The sequence below is a fragment of the Brassica napus genome, chromosome C1 (assembly GCF_020379485.1).
Source record: "Brassica napus cultivar Da-Ae chromosome C1, Da-Ae, whole genome shotgun sequence".
Classification (NCBI taxonomy): domain Eukaryota; kingdom Viridiplantae; phylum Streptophyta; class Magnoliopsida; order Brassicales; family Brassicaceae; genus Brassica; species Brassica napus.
This window is the reverse complement of record NC_063444.1, coordinates 378,410-387,500: the sequence shown is the minus strand read 5'-3', so window position 1 is coordinate 387,500 and position 9,091 is coordinate 378,410. Positions and strand designations below refer to the sequence as shown.

The window sequence follows — 9,091 nt, the reverse complement described above, 5'->3', positions numbered from 1 at the left end:
TGTTCCTAGCTTCATAATGTTGATAAGAGTCAACACACTCTCTCTCTCTGTGAATAACACTTGCGAGTGCATCAATTGCATACGTTTCCCAACCTTTTCTTTACCTTGTTAGGATGTTTTTAGTTTACTCCTAAATTTAAAACGAACCACTAAACTAGTAGATAACTTTTGGAGCGATCAGAGAAGACACCAATGGCTAACAGAACTGAAATGTTGACTTTTTTTTTTTTTTTTAAACATTCTTACGTGATTGAACATAAAACTCAATTGCACAAAGTAATACACAAAGATTAGTAGTTCTCTTGCTGATTGCAATTGAATAATTTATTTGCCAAAAGTCCCAAAAAACTATGAGAGCTTATAAGATTCAGATTCACGATCAAGCTCGTCTCTTATTAAGACAGAAACTTCACGAAAAGAAACAGAAACAAAATCCATATTCCGACAGCTAAAAGAGAAACACAAACCCCAAGGTAATAAAACCTTAACTGAGGACTAACGAAAAAAACCCTTACTTGCCACCAAATCTCATGCTGCTCCATGGAAACTTCGCCCCCGCCGCAGCAGAAGCAACACCTTTCGCCGGCGAAGCAGACCTTTCACCGCCGCCGCGACGACCTTTACCATTACCATAACCACCGACTTCCCTCCTCTCCTTCTGATCAAGCCAGTGACTCTTCTTATCATCTTCCTCCTCCACAAAGCTAGATCCTTTCACTTTACTCTTCCTATCTTCCTCAATAAACTTCACCGGGAACAGATCTCTAGAAATCGACAAAGGGTTTTTGAGCGTGACGTAAGCCTTCTTGTAGTCCGCCTTCGCTATCAGCAACCCGCCGCGCTTCTTCTTCTTCCCGTCCATGTTTAAAGTGTTCACCTTCTCGACCTCGAACCCGTATAGAGACTCGAGGACTCGCTTGATCTCGATCTTGGTCGCGGATGGGATCGTTCTCAGCGCGAACTCGTGGATGTTCGTCAGTTTCGTGGGCATCAGAAGCTTGATCGGGAGATTCGCGAAATGAACCACTCGTCTTCCCAATCGACTCCCCATTTTGAGAATCGGAGTTTCTTCCTTCTCAGAGAGTGTTAAAATGAAGAGAGAGGGTTTTCGCTGCCTCTCTAAAATCCTCTTTACATATAAATTAATGGGCCGATTAAGGTTAATGGGCCGAATGAATTCTTAATGGGTAAACAAACTTTCAGAATTTTGATGTTAAGCAAGTGGAGGAGGTAGAGTTGTAACCTCCTTTTTTTAAATTCAACTTTTGAAGTGTATGATGAGATGCTGCTAGCTCTCAGCAATATAGTATGTGCAGGTGGTCATGAATAATGATCATGCTGAATATTTTGAAATGATTTTTCTTATAAAGGGAGGTCCTCTTTTGTGTTGTAAACGGTGTAGTAATGTTAATGTTGTATTCTTATCTTGTAGTAATTAGCTACAATCACAGCTCGGCTACTTAACTTCTATAACACGAAGTCTATTGTTTTGGATGAATGATTTTTTTACTACAATATCAAGAACTGAAAGATGTGTTGTCTCTCCTTTTCAAAAAAATATTCAAAATTGAGTTTTATGTTTGATAATTTCAGTATCATTACAACAATCAAAAGATTTCAGAGTTACGAATGAGTGTGTATTTGGGATGTCATTAAACCACTTATAAGATAAAGAAAACAACAATTACAAAAGAAAACTGCACTTGTTACTTCCATTTAATAATATTCGCCAGGAGGATCATGACCACCTGCAAATAGTCTCGGTTTTCCTGCTGAGAGATAGAACCTCATCATACTTTGAGCCATACACAAATCCCCATAACTGCAAATATCAATGGTGGTTCAGTAAAAAGGCTGAAACAAAAAGAAAGAAAACTGAAATTTAAAGCAGGGTTAAAGTAAACTTACCTCCACTTCCTTAACATCAAAGTCCTGAGAGTTTGCAAGACAAGAGTTCCCGTATGTCTCTGAGCAAGCACTTGATCCGTGTAGCCTATTATTACAACACAATGAATTGAAAGGAGCATTGGTTTTTGTTCTTTGTTGCAATATGATTTTTTTTTTTTTTGATATAATTGCAATATGATTTCAAAGAGTTTTGATGGGAAAAAAAATCTTACAGCTCACTGTCTAGATAGAGAGCAAACCGTCCACCACCGCCGAGAGCTAGGAGGTCCTTTGAGCATAACGTGTAAAACCGATTTGCACCTGCTCAAAGTGCAAAAACCATTATTTAAAAAGTGTATAAGAAAGAAAAAAAAAAAGACTCCAACAAGCTCTGTGTTGCTAGGTAATAACAATACCTGTGGAATGGTATACTGTGGGTTGTCCAGACTTATCAGTGAAAACAAATGTATTGTTGGTTCCCTGACACAAAAAAAAAGAATGTCAATTACTACTAAATTTAAAAGAAAGAAAGAAAGTTCTGATAAAGATTTTGGATCTATGGAACCAAACCTGATACTTATAATCAGTTGGAATCAAAGGTGCCTCGACAAGACCACCAAATACCGAACCCTTTTGTCTCCGACAACCTAAAACAACGTTGGTTTGCCATAGATCTCTCCATAAAAAAGGTATGGAACCAAACATTTTTGAGTTTTAGTTTACCAGTAAACTGAGACCAGGCCAGAGTTGGCTTTTCCTGTATAGCGTTGACAGTGATATACCGTGCCTCCATGTACTGATAATAAAAACAAATGATCACACACACATCACAGCGATAGAACTAGAAAATCAAACTATGGATGTGTGTGTTCTCTCACCTGTAGAGCAATACCCATTTCCTGCCTTGAACAAGAGCAGGAAGTGAAGTATAAAGGGAACGTCTCGACTGCTCTTTTAACAGTAAAGAGGGATCTGAAATTTCAGGTAGAGTAATTGCTTGTACTACTATTGTTGGTTCCTCTTTATTCTGCATGGGCTTCTTCTCCAGGCCAGCATCATATTCATTTTCTTCATCATCATCATCATTATCAGGATTCACAACAGAAGTTCCTTTTCGCTCCTTGGGAAACTTAACAGCGTGAAAAAAGTTCTTCAAATGGTGTTTATACCAAGACAAGAAGAAGCTCTCCTTCTCCTTAGGCTTCTCTTCAGTGACACAATCTAGTTGATTTCTCTTTGACTCATCCTAGTTTTTAAAGTAAATTGACAAAAAAAAAGAGTAATAAGGAAAAATAGAAAGGAGCTCACACAAAACTAGAAACACTCCCAATGTTCTCAAAGAAACTAAGCAATTATTTCACAATCAAAGCCAAAGAAACCCATTGACAATAATCGAGCCTCAAGAAGGAAGATGGACCAAGAACCTGGACTGAGTCAACACAACAATAAGACAAAAAGAAAGAGAAAAAAGAGATGAAAACTTTGGGAGCCTGAAGAGGAGGAGGAGGAGCAGATCTTTGGACGGAGTGCACTGCTTTGCTTCTCATATATATGTGTTTACTCATGATCTGATGAGCCTCCTTTTAAAACTTTAATTCTATTTTTAAGGAGTGGGAACAAGATTTAAAACTTTCAGATTCTTTCCAAAGGAAGGATCCTCCCCCACTGTTGACAAAAAATGTACACCACTAAAATGAGTCACTTCTCTTTCTTAAAAAGAAGAAGAAGATCACCACTCTTGTCTCATTATTTTTCTATTCTTGAATATCTTATCCAAAATTCAATATTCCCTCTCAAAATGTTTTTCTGAGACAAGCTTTAACTAAATAAGAAAAAATTATTCGGTAGACTTTGTTGGGGTGAGGTTAGAGTGAAGGTGACGAACACAAGTAGACCTCACGCTTCATGCTGTTCTGTTTTTTATATCATAGTATTTGACTTTTAACATTTCTGTTATATCATCGTTTTAGACTTATAAATTCTAGTTATCCGAATTATCAAAAGACTTCATGGCCCAATGGATAAGGCGCTGGTCTACGAAACCAGAGATTCTGGGTTCGATCCCCAGTGAAGTCGATTCTTATTTTTTTTTTTTTCATTTTTTGGTATCGACTATTAAGTAACCATACTCATTTTTTCCTATTAAGGAAAGCAAAAGAAGCAGACACAAGCGTCTATTAAAGATCAGGTTATATAGAGAATAAGTTAACAAACTCCAACCAGAGACAACACCAAACGGTTTAAAGTCGAAGACAACAAATCCATACAAAGATTAAGCTCAAAGCGTTTTCGACCATATCTAAGAAAACTAGATTCTAAAGAGAACATTAAACGTTGAGAAGCTTTGATTTTATTACCAAACTGCCACAGAGTTTTTTAGACCAATGAGATGCTGCTCTCACCGCCTGGTGGCTTCCTCACACCTCCAAAGTAGTCTCGGGACTCTGACTTCCCGTCTGCAAATATATTGTTCCCGCTCATCTCCCTGAGCTTAGCTGAGCTCAGCTGCTTGTCTCCAGTCCCAGGAGACTCATCTCCTTTGAAGATACCATTCCCCGTGAGCTCCTGAAACTTCTGGTCATGTATCTTCTTCGACGTCTTCACTTCAGGCTCTTCACTAAACAGTATGTTGCTCTGTCCTCCCGCAGGCTGTTCAAACAAAATCTCATGATTCCTAAACCAGTTTGAAGCAATGCCGAGAATGATAAGATACTTACATTGGAAACTTTAACAGAAGTGCGAAGGTTCCTTGGAGCAGGCTCTCCCATGTCTCTGTTACCTCGTCTAGCTTCTTGCTGAGCAGCGGCCAAGGACCGAGGAGGCTGGATCTCAGTTGGAGGTCCGAAGATGTTGTGACCGCTTATCTCCTCGATCTTAGCGCTCGATATCTGCTTCTTGCTCTTTAGGTCCGCCTCGGTTAGCAAGTTTCCGCTCAGCTCTCTCTGCTTTGCAACCTCGGTTAAAGTGGTTGGTTTCTTGGGGGAGACATTACCGTCGGCGCTGAAAGATATCTGACTCACTCCGTTCAGAGTTTGCTGCAAAAAAAAAAAAAACTCACAGTTACATTACATGAAACAAATCTTTTCCTTTCTTTCATAAATCTGTTGAGAAAGATAATGATAAAAAGTGAAGTGTTACTTGATAGTAACGAAGTCCGGTAGTAGAATCGGATTCAGAGACGCCTTTGGGCTCATTAGTAAAGATGCCACTGCCAGTCATCTCTTTTAACTTGTAACCTGAGCAGTTCTTCCTATAAGAAATAAAAAGTATGAAACCATCAAAAACAAAATAGGTAAGAAATGAAGCAACTAGGTGTGGAAAGATTTTTTACTTTCTAAATTTAAACACATTCAAAGATCTACTTCATTAGAAAATGGGATAAAACAATGTCACTATTACAGAACAGTGGTGGTTTGACATGTAATGGTGGGGCTTGCTTGATGAACTGACTTCATACAAAGAAACCATTTTTTTTTAAGAAAAGACAAATCACTTTCAGGACTTGAGAAGCAAGATCAAGCTTTTAAAAGCTCTGTTTTTCATTCCCTAAACACAAGTATTAAAATCAGGGGTTCAAAACAAACAAATCCAGGTAGTAGATCTGCATTAGAGAAGAGATTAAGTGGATGTTTTACAGCTTATTGAGGGACTGAGCCTCCTCTTCTGTGATCTGACCGCCGCCAAGAACCTTGCTGATTCCATCTGACGGCTGAAAATGAATAAAGAACAATAATAAACTCTTAGCTTTTTAAAAGAAAATGGAAAGAACATTTCAAGGAGAAGAAATGCAACCTGGTGAGAACGAGCGGCGGAAGGGGATGAGTGATCAGGAGGAGGAGTTTCCGACCAGGAAAGCAGATCGGCGGTGGAGGTGTGAGGGTTTCTCACTGGCGTGCTTCTCTCCATCTTTCTTTCTTACTGTTTCTTTTTTTAAAAAGCTTTTTTCTTCCGATCTGAGCTTTTGAGCTATGTCTTTTATCTCTTTTAAATAACTCTAACCAACATTTTCGTAATTTTCGTTTAATATTAAAAAAAATCAGATAATTAAACACACAAATTCCTAACCATTACAAATTTGAAATTTCATAATTTTCGTTGAATATATTAATATTATTCCAAACACAAGATTCCAGTCAGACAGAGCGTGAATGAGATGAGAGTGCTTTACAACAAATGGGCCTTGAATGTAAAGCTGAAACAAAATGTTGTGGGCATTTCGTTCAAGAGTCATTCGCTAGACCAAGAAGAAGATTATTTTTGTGAGCCTGTCCTTAATGTCTATGCCAAAACAAGAAGAAAACCTGTATAGCTTTTTTGGTTTGATTTAGTCTGAAATTATGGATTTTTGAATTTACATAAGACAACTAAAAATATGAGTGTACCTAGAATTGATCTCATGTGGTGTTTACTTTGTTTTCAACTAAATTATTGTTCTGTTTAAATTAATTAAATTTTGTGTTGTTCAGGTTTAATTTATTTTAACTACTGTCTTTATAGATAACACAAAGGGATAACACAAAGTAGTGTTATTACACTTTTGTATTAACACCGTAATTAAAACCGTAATACATGGGCTTGAAATGAATGGCCCAGACAGACCACACGTTTGTGGACAAAGGGGCCTTTTCCTCTAGCCACCGACACAAGTCACACTACAGCATCCAGTTCTGTCGGCAGCTCCTAAATGACTGCAGTGCCCCTTCTCACGGAAGTCGTCGACTCTACGATTCTGTGGACCCCACGTTAACTAATTTTGACTTCCAATGTTAAATCTAGAGAAAAAAGAACATTTATTAATTTTTCCTGCAACATTTTACAAGTTTAGTGAAAACTTTAAAAACAATATTTTACGAGTATGAAATTTTATTCCACATTTATCGATTGATTTATAAATACAATTGAAGAAAATATCTTCATCATCCACTAGTAACGTGTTCTTCTATTGCATTTTCAGCGAAATTTTGCCGATATTATCGAAATGTAATATAAGAACAAAGAGAAAAAAAAAAAAAAAAAAAATATAAAATGCAAAATTTCAATTTTTCTTGCCTTCCTCACCGCCATCTTCCAAGTACTCTTTCTTCCTCCTCTCCGCACTAGACAACAAACAAATCAGAAGAAAACACGTGGCGTAGACACCGTGCACCTTCCAGTTCGTCTTCGGAGGCTGACGAAGCAGCACCCTATGAAACACCGCCACGTAATAATGCAGACCCACCGCAAAGCCCACGAACGTCTGAGCCAAGCCCAAAACTCTAAGGCCCAAACTACAATCAGTCGAGAAGACGAGGACGAGGTACATGAGGAGAAGCAAGAGGTAGAAGACGTAGCCCAAGGTCTGCATGATCTGCAAGCAAACGTAGGTCGAGCTCGACGTGGCGTAGAGGAACTTGAGAGGCTCGATGCCGGTGACGAGCGAGGAGAGGCAGAGGATGGAGAAGTAGATGGAGAGGTAGATTTGGATGAAGATGAGGAGTTTCTGGAGGGAGAAGTAGGCTTTGAAACGGTTGAAGACGAGGGAGACTAGGAGGAGAGGGACGAGGATGAAGACGAAGGAGACGACGGAGGCGATGGTCGGTGAGTACTTGTTGCCGAAGTAGGGTTTGAAGTTCTTGGTGATCTCTTTGTTGGCTTTGTTGATGTAGCTTTTCGATGTGGTTGAGATTCTCTCTAGGTCTGGGATTAGCGATCTTTGGAATCTGGTTGGGAGGTCTCTGAACTCGCTGACGAAGTCTTCGTCTTCCTCGTCGTCTAGCCAGAAGGGTTTGATTGCTTTCTCTGCTGGTTTGGGCTTGGTGGCTGGCTTTGAGGTTGGTGGTGCTTTCTTTTTCTCTGGAGGAGGAGAGAGTTTGGAGCTTTGAGGTTTTGTGGTGGTTTTGTTTTTCGATGAGGTTGATTTGGACAGATCTGCTTGTTTCTTGGTCGAAGAAGTAGAATTTGAGGATTTGAGCTTCTTGAGGTCTGATCCGGCCTTGGTCGTGTTGGAAGATGATTTGGTTGAGTTGAGTTTGGAAGAGGTGGTCTTGGGGAGTTTAGTTTGGTTCTTGGTCGATGAAGAGATCGGTTTAATGACCTTGGTTTGGTTCTTTTTTGTACCGGATGTTGATGATGGTGATGTAACAGAATCTGTAAGCTTCTTCTTCTTGCGAGGAGGAGGATTGGTTTCCTCAACATCATCGCTAATTTCTAGATCTTTTACCAACAGTCTTCTCACTCGAAAATGTAGATCTAAGGATTGTGTTTGTTGTAGCTCATCATCAACAGAAGTTTCTGATGAGGCAAAAGTAGCAAAGAAAGAAGAGCAAGAAAAGAGGAGGAGCAACAAGAGTACCTTTCTAAAACACAAGTACTTGAGTGGAGCCATTATTTCTCTTTGCGAAGAGAGATCACAAACTTGTCAATATATAGAAAAAAAAGAGGGGAGAGACAGAGAGAGAAGCATTAGTGACAGTGTTCTTATGTGTATATATATATGAGTGTTTGCGTGTGAACCAAAGAGAGAAGATGGAGACCAGAGAATTTACTAGTTCGGTCGTTTTTTGATATTATTCAATTCAGTGTACGTTACTACTTGTTTTTAACCTCACCGTCATTTTGCAGATTTTCTGCTCTACTTGTCTCGTTCTTTATATGATTCGTAACTTGTCTTTTGTATGTATGTGATTGTTCGTATTGGGTAACTAGTAAAAATATATATTCATTGTACGTGGGGGAGTAAAAACAATTTTAATCATTTGAGAGATCTAAATATTACAACAGTCGCTTTCTTTAGTATCTATTGTAGAAGCTTTTTGAGTGTGTACTGTACATACAAAAATCATATACTTTTTTACATAAAAACAAATGGAATTTAATCGTAACTACTCCCACAACTCCTAACTGATACTGGATTAAATGGTGATCATATCCTCTTATCTTTCCAAAATTAAAATTATTATACTTTTAGGTTGGTTTGTAGTTTAGCATCGGGTCTAATTTTGTATGCGCTCATTTGTTAAAAATAAATTATAATTACAAAACCTAACAAGGCAAAAAGGTTTTTGTTTCTTTGATTACATCAAATAAAAATAATGTATACTATATGAGCTAATCATAAAAACAAACATGAAAAGGAAATAAAGAAGAATGATAAGAATTGAATGCGAAAGTGAGAAAGTTGAGATCAGTCACATGGACGACCAAGAACGACACCTTTTGATATGTT

At 38.3% G+C, this 9,091-nt stretch overlaps 5 protein-coding genes and 1 non-coding gene across 6 annotated transcripts; 1 reads left to right on the top strand and 5 right to left on the bottom strand.

The window, feature by feature from the left end:
- Window positions 1-290: 290 nt before the first annotated feature.
- Window positions 291-1,119, bottom strand: LOC106439288 (50S ribosomal protein L23). The gene has a single exon (XM_013880698.3). It carries the CDS (start codon window positions 1,049-1,051, stop codon window positions 512-514), a length of 540 nt encoding a protein of 179 aa, XP_013736152.2. The 5' UTR covers window positions 1,052-1,119; the 3' UTR covers window positions 291-511.
- A 439-nt stretch (window positions 1,120-1,558) lies between these two features.
- On the bottom strand, window positions 1,559-2,592 carry LOC106373854 (oxidation resistance protein 1-like). Its single transcript, XM_022694350.2, has 5 exons — window positions 2,458-2,592; window positions 2,304-2,367; window positions 2,121-2,208; window positions 1,909-1,993; window positions 1,559-1,822 (listed from the first exon to the last, which is right to left on the bottom strand). Exons 1-5 carry the CDS (start codon window positions 2,590-2,592, stop codon window positions 1,739-1,741), a joined length of 456 nt encoding a protein of 151 aa, XP_022550071.2. The 3' UTR covers window positions 1,559-1,738.
- Window positions 2,525-3,849, bottom strand: LOC125580496. The gene is made up of 3 exons (XM_048744994.1): window positions 3,369-3,849; window positions 2,766-3,133; window positions 2,525-2,683 (listed from the first exon to the last, which is right to left on the bottom strand). The coding sequence occupies exons 1-3, from the start codon at window positions 3,450-3,452 to the stop codon at window positions 2,602-2,604; spliced, it is 534 nt and encodes a 177-aa protein (XP_048600951.1). The 5' UTR covers window positions 3,453-3,849; the 3' UTR covers window positions 2,525-2,601.
- A 41-nt stretch (window positions 3,850-3,890) lies between these two features.
- On the top strand, window positions 3,891-3,963 carry TRNAR-ACG. Its single transcript has one exon. It is a non-coding gene; the product is annotated as a tRNA-Arg (tRNA).
- A 99-nt stretch (window positions 3,964-4,062) lies between these two features.
- Window positions 4,063-6,075, bottom strand: LOC106439278. Its single transcript, XM_048744992.1, has 5 exons — window positions 5,680-6,075; window positions 5,523-5,596; window positions 5,026-5,137; window positions 4,605-4,922; window positions 4,063-4,536 (listed from the first exon to the last, which is right to left on the bottom strand). The coding sequence occupies exons 1-5, from the start codon at window positions 5,791-5,793 to the stop codon at window positions 4,264-4,266; spliced, it is 891 nt and encodes a 296-aa protein (XP_048600949.1). The 5' UTR covers window positions 5,794-6,075; the 3' UTR covers window positions 4,063-4,263.
- A 639-nt stretch (window positions 6,076-6,714) lies between these two features.
- LOC106439247 lies at window positions 6,715-8,587 on the bottom strand. The gene has a single exon (XM_048744991.1). The coding sequence runs from the start codon at window positions 8,249-8,251 to the stop codon at window positions 6,923-6,925; it is 1,329 nt and encodes a 442-aa protein (XP_048600948.1). The 5' UTR covers window positions 8,252-8,587; the 3' UTR covers window positions 6,715-6,922.
- Window positions 8,588-9,091: the final 504 nt, after the last annotated feature.

Bases quoted from the DNA above. Each gene is read 5' to 3' on its own strand.
- LOC106373854 (XM_022694350.2), bottom strand. From the start codon at position 2,592: ATGTTTGGTTCCATACCTTTTTTATGGAGAGATCTATGGCAAACCAAC. The intron at 1,994-2,120 runs GTAAGATTTTTT...TTGTAATAATAG, and splicing joins CTCTATCTAGACAGTGAGCT to GCTACACGGATCAAGTGCTT. The intron at 1,823-1,908 runs GTAAGTTTACTT...TGATATTTGCAG, and splicing joins TTGATGTTAAGGAAGTGGAG to TTATGGGGATTTGTGTATGG.
- LOC125580496 (XM_048744994.1), bottom strand. From the start codon at position 3,452: ATGAGTAAACACATATATATGAGAAGCAAAGCAGTGCACTCCGTCCAA. The intron at 3,134-3,368 runs GTTTTCATCTCT...TTTAAAAACTAG, and splicing joins CTCCTCTTCAGGCTCCCAAA to GATGAGTCAAAGAGAAATCA. The intron at 2,684-2,765 runs GTGAGAGAACAC...TTTTATTATCAG, and splicing joins AAATGGGTATTGCTCTACAG to TACATGGAGGCACGGTATAT.
- LOC106439278 (XM_048744992.1), bottom strand. From the start codon at position 5,793: ATGGAGAGAAGCACGCCAGTGAGAAACCCTCACACCTCCACCGCCGAT. The intron at 4,923-5,025 runs GTAACACTTCAC...TTTTTTTTGCAG, and splicing joins CCGGACTTCGTTACTATCAA to CAAACTCTGAACGGAGTGAG. The intron at 4,537-4,604 runs GTAAGTATCTTA...TTGTTTGAACAG, and splicing joins CTTCTGTTAAAGTTTCCAAT to CCTGCGGGAGGACAGAGCAA.
- LOC106439288 (XM_013880698.3), bottom strand. From the start codon at position 1,051: ATGGGGAGTCGATTGGGAAGACGAGTGGTTCATTTCGCGAATCTCCCG.
- LOC106439247 (XM_048744991.1), bottom strand. From the start codon at position 8,251: ATGGCTCCACTCAAGTACTTGTGTTTTAGAAAGGTACTCTTGTTGCTC.